Source organism: Bombina bombina, chromosome 1 (genome assembly GCF_027579735.1).
Source record: "Bombina bombina isolate aBomBom1 chromosome 1, aBomBom1.pri, whole genome shotgun sequence".
NCBI lineage: Eukaryota > Metazoa > Chordata > Amphibia > Anura > Bombinatoridae > Bombina > Bombina bombina.
In genome coordinates this window covers 1,551,826,994-1,551,846,648 of record NC_069499.1, presented here as the reverse complement: position 1 = coordinate 1,551,846,648, position 19,655 = coordinate 1,551,826,994, and the positions used below count along the sequence as shown (strand labels likewise).

Here is a 19,655-nt window from a genome sequence, read left to right as displayed (position 1 = left end):
ATATGTGATACTGACAGACTGAGGGAGCCCTCTACTGTGTGTGTATGTGTGATACTGACAGACTGAGGGAGCCCTCTACTGTGTGTGTGTGTGACACTGACAGACTGAGGGAGCCCTCTACTGTGTGTGTATGTGTGTGTGTGTGTGTGTGTGATACTGACAGACTGAGGGAGCCCTCTACTGTGTGTGTGTGTGTGTGACACTGACAGACTGAGGGAGCCCTCTACTGTGTGTGTGTATGTGTGATACTGACAGACTGAGGGAGCCCTCTACTGTATGTGTGTATATGTGATACTGACAGACTGAGGGAGCCCTTTACTGTATGTGTGATACTGACAGACTGAGGGAGCCCTTTACTGTATGTGTGTGTGTGTGACACTGACAGACTGAGTGAGCTCTCTACTGTGTGTGTGACACTGACAGACTGAGGGTCTCCTGTGTGTGTGTGTGTGTTACTGACAGACTGAGGGAGCCCTCTACCGTGTGTGTGTGTCTGATACTGACAGACTGAGGGAGCCCTCTACTGTGTGTGTGTGACAGTGACAGACTGAGGGAGCCCCTCTCCTGTGTGTGTGTGTGTGACACTGACAAGCTGAGAGAGCCCCTCTCCGTGTGTGTGTGACACTGACAGACTGAGGGAGCCCCTCTCCTGTGTATGTAACACTGACACTTTCACATGTGTGTGTAATGGTGACTGAACTTGTTTTCTAGAGATGATTATGAAGTCAGCTGTGCTGAGCTGGATGAATTAGTCAGTATAGCACTGGAGGTCCCTGGTGTTTACGGCAGCCGTATGACAGGAGGAGGATTTGGAGGCTGCACAGTGACATTACTAAATGCATCAGCTGCTGAGGAAATCAAACAGAAAATCCAGGTAACAAACGTCATCCCAAAGTGTCTACTCGTCGTTGGCTTTGGTAGTGTAAAGAGAAATGCACTTCCTGTTATCTTTACATATGTTTTAAACCGCTTTAACTTTCTTTTCATGCTATAATATTTTAACCTGTTTAAGTGCTGCTCTTTCATGCAATTAAGACTATCTGTACTTTTTCTTTGTTGGACATCACAAATTCAAGCTTTTTGTTCCCTGTTCCCCCCCGCCCCCCCAAAAAAAAAAGGATTAAAAAACACAGAAGAAACAGGGCAGTTGTACAAAAATGCATTTTATTATTACAATAAAAAGGGTAGGAGCAAGTTTAAAGTTGGTAACAGTGTGTAAACAAAGCAAAGCTCACAATGCATCGAGACTGGATTTAGAGATGAAGGGGTTGTGTTGATCTTTCAATGTTGTTGGTAACAATGCTGTTTGTTTGCTTCTTGCAGGAGAAGTACAGCGGCACCCCAACCTTTTATGTTACCAAACCATCATCTGGGGCCGGAGTGCTGGCACTGTAATCTGAACCAGTGAGCCTGGCAGAAAACTGCACTTTCCAACTACTGCCATCTACTGTGCAAAATAAACTTGTTTCTCATATTTCTGTGTATTCAAAATGTTTTGGTCAGAAACAGGTGGTGGTTCACAATAAACCAGAATTTCAGTTGGAAATAAGCCAGATATGTTATAGCAGGAAGTGAAAGTATAGTCTCTGTTTGTTTTTCTGTAATGGTTTTGTTTTGGTTCTATATTTTCTGGATCCTTTTGTTTAGGAGTGCTGTCATGTTTTTTTCTTTTTTAATTAAATTGCACTTATCCCTCTAATAAAACACAGAATATGCTGACTCTAATGAACATTTAGACCCTTCCCTCCTCAGATCAGTAAACTGGAACCAAGTCATATTTGGTTCTTAAAGAATTTTGCCAATATATAAAAACCGTAGGGACTTCTGCATCGACTTCATATTAAAAAAAAAGTCGATGGTAGTGGCCATAGTAACAAATTTATATACAAATCAAAAAAATAAAAAGAATGCATAGCTGCTATATTCTTAAGTATATATAATTCCAGATCCTACTCCCATGTTTATAAAGCTGTGCAAAGCTTGTGTTTCGTAAGGCATTTGGCATCTTATAACAGTGTACAAATTTCCTTTACCAATTTTATAGCAGCTGTTAGGAAAAAAATGCTATCCCTTACAAAATAATGTTACTATGACAACTGGAGGCTGTTTTATGATCAGTTATGTCCGGCGTTCCATAACAATTCCCTCAGAATATGTATTCTGTTTTTGCTTGGTTATGTTATCTATCTGTCAATCCACCAGTTAATAAAAAAACAGGCTTTTAAAGCAATCACAATTTTTTTTGTAAAGTAGAGAAAAAGCAGATTTATCTTTAGAGAACACAAAGCAGGAGGGTTGAATGGAGCTCTATATACATTTGATAAGTACTTAAATGGTTAAATATGGTTTGCTGTAATTTAGGGACCATTTACTATACAGTAACCCAAGATGTATATTATTTTAAACCATTGATCAGAGCAGTTTCCAACTGAAAATATTATTTCCCTTGGTATGATATCCTTTGTTTAAGACTTTATCCAAAAATATACTTAATTTCCCTTTGTACCCAACAGTGGTGAAAAAAAAAATATTCTGGAAACGTATTTACATAGTAAAAAATATATATATCTTTAAATAAAATTTGGTTTAATGCATGCATTGAATGGGGATGTTGCCTGCTTTTGGAATTCCTCCCCATAAGAGTATCCTTTGGTATTACTTTTAATAGACTGTATGCAGGACATTTTTTATTTTACATTAAAACACATGGTAGAAGAATAACCTCTATTATATCCCTATAAGTAGTATCAGGAGTTCAGAGATTTTCCAAGCAGCTTTCCAAGCAGCTACCACACCCTTTTTTAACATTTAACTCACCAGTGGCCCACTTAAAGGGTTATGTGAGCAGAAGCAGAATACCAACTCCCATAGAAGTTAAAGAGGCAGTGATAACAAATTGCCACTGATAGGTGGCATTAGGTGATGTCCAGAGCATGAAGACAGCAAAACCAATATTTCCTATCAGGCCTCATAGAATTGCCGGTCAACCTGTCTAGTAAGGGAACCACCTGACATCATGGTCCGTGTGACAAACTCTTTGGTGACCTGCTGAGTGACGGTGCCTGAGCTTTCTACCCGTTGTGAGGTGAGTGACATACCATCTGTGGGGTAAAGAGAGAAATGCCAGAGATATTAGACCAATGTACACAGTACCACAAGTGCAAAAAAAAAAGGCCTGATAGGCAAAAATTGTTGCCATTAGAAGCTACAGGTCAGAAGATAGACTCAAACAATATTATACTTCAATTGCATTAAATTATTATGTCTGGGTGAGCTGGGTTCTAAAATTTGCTATCTCAAAAGCAAGAAGATCAGGAAGGGGGACCCACACTTAACAGAAATCAGTAAATCCATAAAATAATTAAACATAACCATTAATAATAACAAGATCTGTGTCAGGTCAGTCAGTATAATGGCATCTTCATTTTTCTGGCTAGTAATCTGTAACCTAGTGCGGTTATATAAGCCAAATGTGATTTTGATCTGACCGATAAAAAAAGTATATTGCACTGTTTTAAATGGCTTTTTCAAATAGTAAACAAGTTACTGAGCAGCTTTTTATAAAATTCAAAGAAAAAAACACCCAAAATACACTATTGGTAGAACATTTTTAAAACGGTAAATCCATTTTCTTGTATTAACTTCTTGCAAATCCAGTCTCACCTGAAAAGAATGGCTCGGGCATTGTGGTGTGTGTAACGCTGCTGTGTGTGTACTCGGAGGGGAGGTTGAAAATTTCACGCCTTGTTATCTGTTGGTTCCCATACTGGGAGAAGTTACCTTCAAAAATGAGGTAAGGAAATATTAATGCATCAATGAATTAACAGCAGAGATGAAAAGAAATGGTAAGAAAATAGATGTAAAAGCTGCCTGAAAATAAAATGAACATTAAACACCTCTTGCTTTGTGTAAAAATATGTTTTTTATACACACTCCCTAGACAGGCCACAAAGCAAAATGCTGCAAATTAGATACGTACAAGACAAAAACAAATTTACAGAATCGTTCATGACAGCATTATATGTTAATGGAAATTTGTTAACCCCTTATTTCCTATGAGGGGCAGCTGAACAGCAGCTAAAACTTAGATAAACTCAAATTATTTGTTAAAGGGGCAGCTCCTTTTTCTTATGAATGTAAATAATACAGCAAAATTAGTGATTTTACTGCACTTTTCCAAATCTGAATGCAGATGTCTACAGCATATTGCCTGTACCAGTTATTTGATTTGCAGGTCACAGAATTTGCTTTTTGACCTCGCTAGACACAGTAGTACAAACACAATTTTACACAAAAACAAGCATTGTATATGTCCTTTCAAGCACCATTTATAGCAAGGAGAATAGTGCACTCTAGAGCAGTGTTTTTCAACCAGTGTGCCGTGGCACACTAGTGTGCCATGAGAGATCCTCAGGTGTGCCGTGGCAGACTGACAACAGTGCGGGGGGTGTCCCTCTTTCAAATTTTTAAATATTGGGAGGTATGTGACAGGCTCATCAGGCATCATTTACAACCATGACATTGATATTCATTCATAGACAATTATTATGATTGTTTGTGAATGAATGTCAATATGTCATGTATGGTTTGTAGGAGGCATGGCATGACAGCACAGTACAGTGTGTGTGTGTATATATATATATATATACACTGCTCAAAAAAATAAAGGGAACGCTTAAACAACGCAATGTATCTCCAAGTCAATCACACTTCTGTGAAATCAAACTGTCCACTTAGGAAGCAACACTGAGTGACAATCAATTTCACATGCTGTTGTGCAAATGGGATAGACAACAGGTGGAAATTATAGGCAATTAGCAAGACACCCCCAATAAAGGAGTGGTTCTGCAGGTGGTGACCACAGACCACTTCTCAGTTCCTATGCTTTCTGGCTGATGTTATGGTCACTTTTGAATGCTGGTGGTGCTTGCACTCTAGTGGTAGCATGAGACGGAGTCTACAACCCACACAAGTGGCTCAGGTAGTGCAGCTCATCCAGGATGGCACATCAGTGCGAGCTGTGGCAAGAAGGATTGCTGTGTCTGTCAGCGTAGTGTCCAGAGCATGGAGGCGCTACCAGGAGACAGGCCAGTACATCAGGAGACGTGGAGGAGGCCGTAGGAGGGCAACAACCCAGCAGCAGGACCGCTACCTCCGCCTTTGTGCAAGGAGGAACAGGAGGAGCACTGCCAGAGCCCTGCAAAATGACCTCCAGCAGGCCACAAATGTGCATGTGTCTGCTCAAACGGTCAGAAACAGACTCCATGAGGGTGGTATGAGGACCCAACGTCAACAGGTGGGGGTTGTGCTTACAGTCCAACACCGTGCAGGACGTTTGACATTTGCCAGAGAACACCAAGATTGGCAAATTCGCCACTGGCGCCCTGTGCTCTTCACAGATGAAAGCAGGGGCACACTGAGCACATTTGACAGACGTGACAGTTTGGAGACGCCGTGGAGAACGTTCTGATGCCTGCAACATCCTCCAGCATGGCCAGTTTGGCAGTGGGTCAGTAATGGTGTGGGGTGGCATTTCTTTGAGGGGCCGAACAGCCCTCCATGTGCTCGCCAGAGGTAGCCTGACTGCCATTAGGTATCAAGATGAGATCCTCAAACCCCTTGTGAGACCATATGCTGGTGCGGTTGGCTCTGGGTTCCTCCTAATGCAAGACAATGCTAGACCTCATGTGGCTGGAGTGTGTCAGCAGTTCCTGCAAGATGAAGGCATTGATGCTATGGACTGGCCCTCCCGTTCCCCAGACCTGAATCCAATTGAGCACATCTGGGACATCATGTCTCGCTCCATCCACCAACTTCACTTTGCACCACAGACTGTCCAGGAGTTGGTGGATGCTTTAGTCCAGGTCTGGGAGGAGATCCCTCAGGAGACCATCCGCCACCTCATCAGGAGCATGCACAGGCGTTGTAGGGAGGTCATACAGGCACGTGGAGGCCACACACACTACTGAGCCTCATTTTGACTTGTTTTAAGGACATTACATCAAAGTTGGATCTGCCTGTAGTGTGTTTTTCCACTTTAATTTTGAGTGTGACTCCAAATCCAGACCTCCATGGGTTGAAAATTTTGATTTCCATTTTTTAATTTTTGTGTGATTTTGTTGTCAGCACATTCAACTATGTAAAGAACAAAGTATTAAATTAGAATATTTTATTCATTCAGATCTAGGATGTGTTATTTTAGTGTTCCCTTTATTTTTTTGAGCAGTGTATATATACTGTATATATATCCTGTATTCGGCTACAATATGCGATTTTGTAAAATTTTGGGATGGTGGTGTGCCACAGGATTTTTTTAATGTAAAAAAGTGTGCCACGGCAAAAAAAAGGTTGCAAATCACTGCTCTAGAGAGTGCTGAGGCCCAAACCATGCAATACAAGTACTATATTTGTATTTTCTTACCTCCATCCTGGGACTCGATAGTAATGATACCCTCTCTCTCTGGTCCAAATCCCTGAGTGGTTTTTGCCTGTACTTTGAACTTGTAAGGTAGATTCTCATTCAGGAATGGGACCGTCAGGGTGGTCTCAGGGTTATCCCCCTCCACATAGATGTTGCGGGGCTCCCCTATAACAAGTGCACACATACAACCATCTCTTAAAACCGTGTGGAACTCAACAACTTACCATATTCACATCATTGTTTGGTGCAAGTTTTTGTCAGCTGTACTGTTTTCTAAATAAACCCAAGGGCGGATCGGCCTACCAGGACACTTGGAGATTTCCTGTTGGGCTGCAGCAGCTGGGACTGTCCAATTACAATTAAAGGGTTTGGTGCTGCTGTTGGGTTGATGCAACTGTATCACCTCTATTCTTTTGTTTTCTTAAAGTGAATGTAAAGTTGAATGAATGCCCAGTTTTTAAAAATCCTATTAAAAACAGGGGCACTTTAATTCATTAAACTTTACATTGCAGCATTTTTGTTTAAATATTTAAAAAAGAGCATAAAAGAGAGGGTGCGCCAAATATTAAAGGTTCTAGTGAACAGTGGATATGTGCATATGCGGTTAATAATGGGACAAAAGAAAAAGGTGTATATAAAACTGAAACAATACCAGAAAAATCAATAGACAATAAATACAATAAACAATTGTAACCAATATTGTAAAAAGATATGAAATATTGGTATTTTTTTTTTTTTTTTAAAAAAAGGGGCAAATTTCTGTGAGAATATAAGTTCATATATAAAAGTTCATGTGTAGGCACCTTTTTTTAAAGGCCGATGGTGAGTCAGTGAGTGTAAGAAGTAAAAACAAAAAGAAAGTGCCTCGTGGTGTGGTAATTACTAATGGATGTGAAGCAATGTGCAACATAAAGTGAACAGGTACTCACAAGTGTGATGACACTCAATGAAAAAAAGTGCAAACAAGCAGGCTGACCTTTAACAGCAGACTGACACAGCACAAATACAGTGGCACCACAACGGCGACCTTTTCTATATTAGTATTAGCTGACAAAAACACTTGTTCTTGTCTATATTCTTATTATAGCAGAAAAGTTGGTGCTGTGCAGTATGTAATATACTGAGCAAAAAAGAGGAAGGGACCTCTCAAAAGACTGCACGTATAGCACTCTAAGCTTGGACTAGTAGTGGAGAAATTGGGAAAATTAAAATATAACTTTTATTAGGTATTTTAAAATAAGACTCACAATTAAAAACAACCAAAGAATTGAAAGCCCATTCCTAAATTATCAGTAAGCCTTTGATATGTCAACAGTGGTGTAAGGAATTTATATAGGTGGGGAGCTATATCTATGACCACTATTAGACAAATTGATAATAGGTGGTGAGGATCAATATTGCAATATTATTCTCAAGGTATGTTGTGATTATATATTCTCAAAGCATATAGATAGAACGTGACAACTAGTAAGTGTTTATATGCACTTTTATGGCTGTGTGGTATCACTTTATTTGTGCTTGTACCAACATGTTCATATTATACTCGAGTTGAAATAATAAATTTCAAAGCAATCAAAAAGCACACAACAGATTTCAAAGCATTCAAATAGCACACAACATCTTGTGAGTGTATTTGTATATATTGTTTGTGATTGTGTGACATCACATTATTTATACACATAGTATCATGTCCATGTAATATTTAAGTTAATACTGGATAATGTAACTTTAAGAGCATGCAAATTGCATGTAACTCTTTGTCTACAATCAACATGAAAACTTTCCTATGGATTTAATACCTATGTGATATCACTTTAGTATCACTTTCATGTTATCCTTGAGATAATATAAAGTGAGGCAATAAAAACACGTTCAGCACCAACGGTATGATTTTATGTTAAGTTTTCATATTGGTTTCTAGAAATAAAGATCAACTTAAATAAAATGGTGCCCGTGTCTTATTACTTGATATTGCAATATGATTCTGGCTTAGTTTATTGATATTACTATAATAGTGTGTATTAGCACATCATTTGGTTCGGCATATCAGGTTAGAATATTATTTCTGAATTATCAGGTGGGAGTATATTTTCTACAATAGATATATCATTTACGTTTAGTATATCTCATTACCAATGACTAAGGTCAATACAATTGCTGATTATTTGCTTTGTGTTAGAGATAGAGTTTATCCCCTGTTATATCAGTGGGATAGTACCATAGGAGACAAGATTTATATGCAATAAATTGCAGAAAATAAAAATAATAATAAACGAGTGGATTTGCAATGGTTGAGCGTGCATCTAAAAATTGTACTGATGTAAAAGGTTTTTTATATATATATAGTCCTATAACTATGCCGGTAGATATCCGGTTTGTATTTGATGCCGCTAAGGAGATATATCCACTTATAAAGCCACTTGTTAAGAGTTTATTTTATTCTTTTTTTGTATTTCAACAGTAATGTCAATCCTATTGGTTCTTTATAACAATAGTAACTGATTTATTACAAGTTGCAGCACAATCAGCAGACCGTTAGCACCTGGGGTGATCGTTTGCCTAGCTTCTTAGTTAAAGTCTATTAGTATCAAACATATTCCCTGCATAAAATGCCAGTATGCCGTTTATATTAAATAGCCAGGTTTGAATAAGATTCCTCTCTAATAGTATGTAACTAGGTACATTCTGTTAGGTCTAAGTTAGCGATAGCTCAATTTTTTAACCAAGTAACATATTTGTAAGTTTGTTTGTATCGATTATTAAATATTGGTATTGTATCTATTTCCACCTATATAGGCTAACAATTTAAGGTAAAGTTTTAAAAAATAAATAGAGCTCCCCTAAGCTCTACAACCCCCTTTAACAGCAGTCAGTACGCTGGAAGGACGATATCCTAATAATGGCAGGATAAACTGAATGGATATCCACAGTAAAGCTGGTAGCCCCTTATCCGTGTGAAGTGATGTACGTATCCTCCAAATAGGGCAAGGTAAGGCCTCCGGATGCCGTCTCGGCTACAGAGAATTCAGACCGGGAGGGCAAGATGAGGCCTCCGAATTTCGTCTCAGCTGCAGAGGATTCAGACTGGGAGGTAGCGGTATGGAGGAACACACAAATATGGAGTAATGTTTGCTCTTATTAACTGGTCTGGCAAATAGATATGGAAGTTCATAAAAGGGTTAAAAACATCAGAGTATGATAAAAAACAAAATTTATGCTTACCTGATAAATTACTTTCTTTTACGATATGACGAGTCCACAGATTTCATCCTTACTTGTGGGATATTAACCTCCTGCTAACAGGAAGTGGCAAAGAGCACCCCAGCAGAGCTGTATATATAGCCCCTCCCCTTCCCCTCCACCCTCAGTCATTCGGCCAAAGGTATAGGAAGAGAAAAAGGAAAGGCTAAAAGGTGCAGAGGTGACTGAAGTTTACAAAAAATATAAAGAAAAACTGTCTTAAAAAGAACAGGGTGGGCCGTGGACTCATCATATCGTAAAAGAAAGTAATTTATCAGGTAAGCATAAATTTAGTTTTCTTTTACAAAGATATGACGAGTCCACGGATTTCATCCTTACTTGTGGGAAACCAATACCAAAGCAATAGGACACGGATGAAAGGGAGGGAAAAGACAGGAACCTAAACGGAAGGCACCACTGCTTGAAGAACCTTTCTCCCAAAGATAGCCTCAGAAGAAGCAAATGTATCAAATTTGGAAAAAGTGTGAAGGGACGACCAAGTCACAGCCTTACAAATCTGTTCCACAGATGCATCATTTTTAAAAGCCACAGCCCTAGTAGAATGAGCCGTAATTCTTTCAGGAGGCTGCTGTCCAGCAGTCTCATATGCCAGGCGGATGATACTTCTCAGCCAAAAAGAAAGGGGTAGCCGTAGCTTTCTGACCCCTACGCTTTCCAGAATAAACAATGAATAATGAAGATGATTGACGGAAATCCTTAGTTGCCTGTAAATAAAATTTTAAGGCACGGACCACGTCCAAGTTATGTAACAGATGCTCCTTCTTAGAAGAAGGATTAGGACACAAGGAAGCAACAACAATTTCCTGATTAATATTCTTATTCAAAACAACCTTAGGAAGGAACCCAGGTTTGGTACGTAAAACCACCTTATCAGAATGAAATATGAGATAAGGTAAATCACACTAATGCTGAAAGCTCAAAAACTCTTTGAGCAGAAGAAATAGCAACCAAAAACAGAACTTTCCAAGATAATAGTTTAATATCTATGGAATGCATAGGTTCAAACGGAACCCCTTGCAGAACTCAAAGAACTAAATTCAAACTCCAGGGAGGAATAATAGGTCTAAATACAGGCTTAATTCTAGATAGAGCCTGACAAAAAGACTGAACATCTGATACATTTGCCAAACGTTTGTGAAACAGAATTGACAAAGCTGAAATTTGTCCCTTTAAGGAACTTGCTGATAACCCTTTCTCCAATCCTTCTTGGAGAAAAGACAAAATCCTAGGAATCCTAACTTTACTCCATGAGTAACCCTTGGATTCACACCAATAAAGATATTTACGCCATATCTTATGATAGAGCTTTCTAGTGACAGGCTTTCTAGCCTGTATCAAAGTATTGATAACTGAATCAGAGAATCCTCGCTTCGATAAAATCAAACCTTCAATCTCCACGCAGTCAGTTGCAGAGAAATTAGATTTGGATGTTGGAAAGGACCTTGAATGAGAAGGTCCTGTCTCAACGGAAGTTTCCACGGTGGCAGAGAGGACATGTCCACTAGATCTGCATACCAAGTCCTGCGTGGCCACACAGGCGCTATCAGGATCACTGAAGCTCTCTCCTGTTTGAGCAATCACGCGTGGGAGGAGAGGAAACGGCGGAAACACATAAGCTAGGCTGAACAACCAAGGTACTGCCAAGGCATCTATCAGTTCGGCCTGAGGATCCCTTGAACGGGATCCGTATCTTGGAAGCTTGGCATTCTGACAAGATGCCATCAAATCCAATTCCGGTCTGCCCCATCTGAGAATCAATGAGGCAAATACCTCCGGGTGATTTCCCACCCCCCCGGATGAAAAGTCTGTCAACTTAGAAAATATGCTTCCCAGTTCTCTACTCCTGGGATGTAGATCGCTGACAGATGACAAGAGTGGGCCTTTGCCCAACTGATTATCTTGGATACTTCTATCATCGCTAAGGAACTCCTTGTTCCCCCCTGATGATTGACATATGCCACAGTCGTTATGTTGTCCGACTGCAATCTGATGAATTTGGCCGAAGCCAACTGAGGCCACGCCTGAAGCGCATTGAATATTGCTCTCAGTTCCAGAATATTGATTGGATGTAGAGACTCCACCTGAGTCCAAACACCCTAAGCCTTCAGGGAGTTCCAAACTGCACCCCAGCCCAGAAGGCTGGCATCTGTTGTCACTATCACCCACGAGGGTCTGCAGAAACAAGTCCCCTGGGACAGATGATATGGCAACAACCACCAAAGAAGAGAGTTTCTGGTCTCTTGATCCAGAATTATCTTTGGAGATAAATCTGCATAATCCCCATTCCACTGACCGAGCATGCACAGTTGCAGTGGTCTGAGATGAAAGCGAGCAAACGGAACGATGTCAATTGCCGCTACCATTAATCTGATTACCTCCATACACTGAGCCACTGATGACCGAGGAATGGACAGAAGTGCTCGGCAGGCATTCAAAATCTTTGATTTTCTGACCTCCGTCAGAAATACTTTCATGGCTACCGAGTCTATCAGAGTTCCCAAGAAAGGAACCCTTGTCTGTGGAACAAGTGAACTCTTCTCTATGTTCACCTTCCAGCCGTGAGTTCTCAGAAAAGACAACACTGTGTCCGTGTGAGATTTTGTCAGATGATATGTTGACGCCTGAATCAGAATATCATCCAGATAAGGCGCCACCGCTATCCCTTGCGGTCTGAGAACCGCCAAAAGCAACAGCGTAAGAACGCCTCTCTCTTTATCTGGTTTGCAGATAATTTTGAAAGATGAAATCTCCCTCTTGGGAGAAAATCCTTGAATTCCAATTGATAACCGTGGGTCACTATTTCTAGTGCCCAGGAATCCTGAACATCTCTTGCCCAAGCCTGAGCAAAGAAAGAAAGTTTGCACCCTACTAGATCCGGTCCCGGATCGGGGGCCACCTCTTCATGCTGTGGAAGAAGAAGAAGCGGGGGGTCCTCCTTTAAAGTTCCAAAAGAAACAAAAATTATTCTGTTTACCCCTCATTTTAACCAACCTATCCTGAGGTAGGGCATGGCCCTTACTTCCTGTAATATCAGAAATGATTTCCTTCAATTCTGGCCCAAAAAGGGTCTTTCCTTTAAAGGGAATAGCTAAAAGCTTATGTTTTGATGACACTATGCTCTATGTGCTAAAATAGCAAATCCTGCATTTTTTGCCGCTAATTTAGCAATTTGAAAAGCTGCTGCAGTAGTTACTGGAACAATGCAAGCGGTAGGTTGTAAAAGAAATCCCTGATTAACAAATAATTTCTTTAGTAGACCCTCTAATTTCTTATCCATAGAATCCTTGAAAGCACAACTATCCTCAATGGGTATAATATGACGCTTAGCTAGGGAAGATATAGCTCCCTCTACCTTAGGGACCGTTTGCCATGAGTCCCGAATGGTATCTGATATAGGAAACATTTTCTTAAAATTAGGAGAGGGAGAAAACGGTATACCTGGTCTATCCCATTCCTTACTAATAATTTCCGAAATTCTCTTAGGAACTGGAAAACATCAGTGTAAGTAGGAAATACAAATATTTATCCATTTTACACAATTTCTCTGGAGGAATCACAATAGGATCACAATCATCCAGAGTCGCTAAAACCTCCCTAAGCAACAGGCGCAGGTGTTCAAGCTTAAATTTAAATGACATAGCATCCGAATCTGTCTGAGGCAAAACATTCCCTGAATCAGAAATTTTACCCTCAGACAGTAATTCCCTGATCCCCAACTCAGAGCACTGTGAGGGAACATCGGAAATAGCTAATAAAGCATCAGAGGATTCAGTATTTACATTAATACTTGACCTACTGTGTTTACCCTGCAACACTGGTAATTTAGACAATACCTCTGTAAGGGTAGTTGACATAACTGCAGCCATCTCCTGCAGAGTAAAGGAATTAGACGCATTAGAAGTACTAGGCGTCGCTTGTGTGGGCATAAAAGGTTGTGACACTTGGGGAGAATTGGATGGCATATCCTGATTCTCTTCAGACTGAGAATCATCCTTAGGCACACTTACTTTATTTAAAATATGCTTTTTACATTGTAAAGCCCTTTCGGTACAAAAGTTACACAATGTTAGAGGGGGTTGCACAATAGCTTCTAAACACATAGAACAATGAGAAACCTCATTGGCAGACATGTTGAACAGACTAGTAATACCACAAAAGTCGTTTAAACACTTATTTATAGTATAAAATAAACATTAGAAAAAGCGTGTACTGTGCCTTTAAGAAAAGAAAAAGTGAACAATTTTTCCAAAATGCACAAAAAGCGTTAAATTATTCCCAAATTTAACTTAATATCGTTGGTTAATCCAAAAATTACTGCACCCAGAAGCAAGGGCAGAAATAAGGCTTTAGAAGTACTTATATCAACATGTAGTCAAAAGATAGATAAAAATACACTCTGTGGCGCCTACCTGCCCCCAGGGTACTTCGAATCAAGTTTCCAACCCTTCAGACCAGCTACACAGTCCAGGAGCCACCGAGTTACTGTTTGCTGCTGCTAAGCCTGAGGAAATTGCGCCAAAATAGGCTCCGCCCTCAAGCATAAAACCAATAAGTTTTAAGTGTCAAAAATAGAAAACATAAAACATTGTTTTTTATATTGTCTCCCATGTCACATAATGCCCAAATATCAACTAATGATAAATATAAAATAGGGACTCCAGTAACACCCCTCTTCTTAAAATAGGTTTTATTGCTTACCCCATTCCCATACAGGGAAATAATGCCAGCCAGTTCTGATACACCAAGTCTCCTCAGAAAAAAAGGCTGCACATACCTTAATGCTGCTTGTAGCATGAAACCGGTCTCCACACTGAAGATGTCTCATGGTTACCTTCAGAAGTCTTGTGGGAACCAGCGTGGATCTTGGTTACAAATGCTAAGATCATCAAACCTCAGGGCAGAAATCTTCTTCCATATCCCCCTGAGGAAAATAGTACGCACCGGTACCATTTAAAATAAAAAACTTCTTGATTGAAGAAACTAAAACTAACATCTCACTTTACCATGTCTTCCTAGTATAACACAGGCAAAGAGAATGACTGAGGGTGGAGGAGAAGGGGAGGGGCTATATATACAGCTCTACTGTGGTGCTCTTTGCCACTTCCTGTTAGCAGGAGGTTAATATCCCACAAATAAGGAGGAAATCCGTGGACTCATCATATCTTTGTAAAAGAAACAATAATTTATTGAGCTTAACAACGCGTTTCTCAGCCGCAAAGCTCTTGGCCATTTCTTCAGGTTAGATACAAAATTTGCCCACCATGAGGCTTAAAAAGACATACATTGTATAAGCCAATGGTGAGAGTTGATACATAATCTATGATAGATTTATAGAGAAAGGATATCCCAAAGACTTATTAGATCAATGTCTAAATAAAGCAAGACTTCTAGCTAGAAACCAACTTTTAGACAAAACCATTACAAATAAGAAAAACAATGACAATCAAACCTCCATGGACCCGATGTTCATTACACAGTATAATAGTAATTACAAACAAATACGTCACATTTTAAATAAACATTGGTACATCATCCAGAAAGATCCTATTCTAAAATCCATAGTCAAAGACCATCCTAGGATAGTTTACACCAGAGCTCCTACGCTTAGGAGCAAGTTAGCTCCCAGTAAAAAAGTTAAACATAAGAATTCCAATAAAAACAAAAAACCTAAAACTTTCTTGAGCCAGTTAGGTGTTTATAAATGTGGTAAAAAAGGATGCAACTTATAACTTCTGGTAAAAAAAAACCTTTAAATCAAATTCTACAGGAGAAAATTTTGTAATTGGTAGATTTTTTAACTGTAACTCCAGCTTCATCGTTTACGTTTTGGAATGTATTTGTGGGGTCCAATACGTGGGGCACACCTTTGAAAAGCCAGGGTCCGTTGGGGAGAACACTGGCGCAATTGCAAAAATTGTAAAAAGAAAAACATCAAACACAGTGTACCAGATCATTGTCTCAATAAACATGACGGCAATTATGATATTTTCCAATTATATCCAATAGATTATGTCCCTCCATCTACAGACTATAATCGAATCATCAAACTTAGACAACGTGAGACCTTTTGGATACATAAATTGAATACTCTGTTCCCATCAGGTCTCAACTCCAATGTTGATTTAGCTGCTTTCAACTAATATAACTGCCCCAGATTCCCCTCTTTCATCTGACTTTCCTCCATTTATATCAGTTCTTTCTATTATCATTATCTTTTTTTCATCGTTCCCATAAAATTGTGCTTTTGAAAAAATAGCATCCCAATATTTTTCAACCTCTTAATGAGATGTCTCCTAAGATAATTATATAAATTGATATATATTTATTTCTTTATATATATATATATTTACTTCTTTATACATATTTTATTTTTCCTATTTATTTATTCATTTACAATGTCGAGATTTGTCTTCCTCTGATAACAAAAACTCTTTTTTTATTTTTACCAATTACTCTTGTTCCGAAATACCTATACATCTCTAAACTATGCTCTTACGAATCAAAGTTCTGTACGATTATATTTTCATACACTTTTCAGATTTGTCTCTAAATGGCTTCTAAATTGCACGGTGAATGTAAAGTATCATTATACTACACCGTTTTTATTCCAAGGTGGTTTAACTATAACACGATGAACCACTGAATAGATTATTTCTAGATTATTTTATATGTTCCGATAATTCTCCTAGTTAATATAAGATCAGCATCGATATTACGCTGTCATGTCGAAAATGTTTTAAAATTAAAAAAATATATATTTTTTCAGCCTTTGCTATTACTTATCAATTATACATATATATACAGTATATATATATATATATATTTTTTTTTTTTTTTTTATTATAATTTTTTTTTCAACTCCAGCTTAACAATAATATGTCATTACAGTTTTTGTTTTATTATTTAGTTTCTATTTTTCTGACACTTAGATTCTATTTTTTTAACTAACATTGATGTTCTGGTTTCGCTACAATGCTGTGTACAGATTATGTATCAACTCTCACCATTGGCTTATACAATGTCCTATCACATCCGATGTATGTCTTTTTAAGCCTCATAGTGGGCAAATTTTGTATCTAACCTGAAGAAACGGCCAAGAGCTTTGAGGCCGAGAAACACGTTGTTAAGCTCAATAAATTCTTGTTTTTATCATACTCAGATGTTTTTAACCCTTTTATGAACTTTCATATCCATTTGCCAGACCAGTTAATAGGAGCAAACATTACTACTCCATCTTTGTGTGTTCCTCCATACCGCTACCTCCTGGTATGAATCCTCTGCAGCTGAGACGACATCCGGAGGCCTCACCTTGCCCTCCCGGTCTGGATTCTCTGTAGCCGAGACGGCATCCGGAGGCCTTACCTTTCCCTATTTGGAGGATACGTACATCACTTCACACGGATAAGGGGCTACCAGCTTTACTGTGGATATCCATTCAGTTTATCCTGCTATCATTAGGATATCTTTCTGTTAAAGGTCAGCCTGCTCATTTGCACTTTTTTCATCAAGAGTGCCATCACACTTGTGAGTACCTGTTCACCTTATGTTGCACATTGCTTCACATCCATTTGTGATTACAACACCATGAGGCACTTTCTTTTTGTTTTTACTTGTTTAAATATTTACCTTTTTCTTGAGGCAACCCAGACCAGCGATCCTCCGCCCACAGCTCCTCTGTACTTAGCACCGCAATGACAAAACCGGCTTCCTCCAATCATGGCGTGCACCCCATAGGTGTCCAGCTCATGAGGCCATGCGATTGGAGGAAGACGGTTTCGTCATTGCTGTGCTAAGTACAGAGGAGATATGGGCGGAGGATCGCCGGTCTGGGTTTGCTAAAGAAAAAGGTGAGTATTTTTGAAAAAACACTGCAATGTAAAGTTTAATGATTGAAAGTGCCCCTGTTTTTAATAGTATTTTTAAAAACCGGACACTCATTCATTCAACTTTACATTCATAAAGTATTTTCTTGTAGACCATGTACCATTTAGTAGCCCTCCTTTAAATGGTTTCTAGTGTCTAGTCACACTGTGAGACCGAGTGACACACTGTTTGAAATGTCTTCTGATCCCACTATGGATAATCATTTTTACACTGAAAGGGAGTTGTATGTACCTACATAACAACAATCTGGCATTTTGTTATTATAAACTAATATCATATAAATCTGAATAACGTATTGGGGGAAGGAGTATCACAGAAATCCCCTTAAGAAAAATGTTGCACGTGCATTCTGCAGACAAAAAAGAGCTGGTCTTTTCCTGGGCTGCTTTTTAATCCCAGGCTGGACCAGAATAAACCCACATTCATTTCTACGTTTAAAGGGGCATTGAAGTATTTTTTACAGTGTTACATCTAAAAGATAGCACTCTAAAATGTATGAACTACTTTTTTTTTTTTATTAAAATCAGTATTTGTTTTTATGCTTGTAAGGTTTGTCATTGTCCACCAATAGCATTTATCCCACCCACAGACCAGTTCTGCACAAACAACCAAAATAAACCTCTAACTTAAAGAGACACTTGTAAAGATGTTTTATCCTACTATTGATAGTTGACTTACAGATACTTCCTAGTAATGGTCAATGAGCATCAGAAGCTAATACCCATCAACCAATGAGCATCAGAAGCTAATACCCATCAGCCAATGAGCATTAGTAACAAGTGCCAATGAGCATCAGAAGCTAATACCCATCAGCCAATGAGCATCAGAAGCTAATACCCATCAGCCAATGAGCATTAGTAACAAGTACCAAGGTAGGCTCAGGAGCAGTAGTGCACTGCAGAGATCTGGCTGCTGATTGGTAGCTGCACATATATGTCTCTTGCCATTGGCTTACCCAATGTATTCAGCTAGCTCCCAGTAGTGCATTGCTGCTCCTTAAACAAAGGATACCAAGAAAATGAAGCAAATTAGATAACAGAAGTAAATTAGAAAGTTGTTTAAAATGATTTGCTCTATCTGAATCATGTTTTGGGTTTCATGTCCCTTTAAACAGTTAGTTTAGATGCTGCATATGGATGCCAGACACTTTTGGAGTACAGTTTACCTTTAAACTGTTTTCATGCAAAAATATTTTATCCTGTTCCTTTCACACAAATAACGAAGCTTATAAAAAACGCAAATAGAAGTGATTTTAAAAGTATATTAAAATGACCTGCTCTGTCTGATTCTTACAAGTTTAATTTGGACTTTCTTATGCCTTTAAAGGGACATAAAACCCAAAAATGTTTTTTCGTGATTAAGTTACAGCATATCATTTTAAACAACTTTCCAATTTACTTCTAGTATGAAATTTTCTTTGTTTTCTTGTTATCCTTTGTTGAACAGCATAAAGGTAAATTCAGGAGTGTGCACGTGCCTGCAGCACTATATGGTAACACTTTTGTAACAATGTTATACATTAGCAAGAGCACTAGATGGCAGCACTGTTTCCTGTCATGCAGTGCTCCAGATATGTGCACACTACCTAGCTAGATATATCTTCAACAAAGAATAGCATGAGAACTAAGCAAATTTTATAATAAAAGTAAATTTGAAGTTTTTTTAAAATTGCATTCTCGTTCTTGAATCATGAAAGAAACATTTGGGGTTTTATGTCCCTTTAATGAATGTAAATTCATCAGTGACTAATCCATTTAAAAAAATGTATGTCCCATGGGTCTCTGGTCATTTTACAATACTTGCAGATGTTTTCTCTCTCTTCCGAGGTACACTTACCACCTCCATGAAGCATCTCGCAAGTGACCATGTATCCTAGAATGGTTCCGTTGGGTTTTCGAGGTCTCACCCAGCTTAGTTGTAAGGAGTCTGGAGTCAGGGCTGTGAAAACAAGAGGTCCAGGAGCACTTGGTGTGCTAAGGGTAAAGGGAGATCCTGCCAAGAAAACAAGTCAAACTTCAATTTAAATCTCAACAATTTGGTACTATATATGCAAAGAAGTAAATTGCAAAAATATCAAATTAGTTCTCAT

The 19,655-nt window shown here is 38.8% G+C and overlaps 2 protein-coding genes across 2 annotated transcripts in view; one reads left to right on the top strand and one right to left on the bottom strand.

Annotated features, from left to right (window-relative positions):
- The window catches only part of GALK1 (galactokinase 1), a 153,018-nt gene extending 151,544 nt beyond the window's left edge, over positions 1–1,474 (top strand). Inside the window, exons 6-7 of the mRNA XM_053722148.1 lie at positions 696–874; positions 1,324–1,474. Coding sequence (XP_053578123.1) covers positions 696–874; positions 1,324–1,395 — 251 coding nt within the window. The 3' untranslated portion in view covers positions 1,396–1,474. The remainder of the gene's footprint in view (positions 1–695; positions 875–1,323) is intronic.
- The window catches only part of ITGB4 (integrin subunit beta 4), a 158,267-nt gene continuing 139,757 nt past the window's right edge, over positions 1,146–19,655 (bottom strand). Inside the window, 4 exon segments of the mRNA XM_053709074.1 lie at positions 1,146–3,101; positions 3,664–3,780; positions 6,422–6,586; positions 19,403–19,558. Coding sequence (XP_053565049.1) covers positions 2,962–3,101; positions 3,664–3,780; positions 6,422–6,586; positions 19,403–19,558 — 578 coding nt within the window. The 3' untranslated portion in view covers positions 1,146–2,961.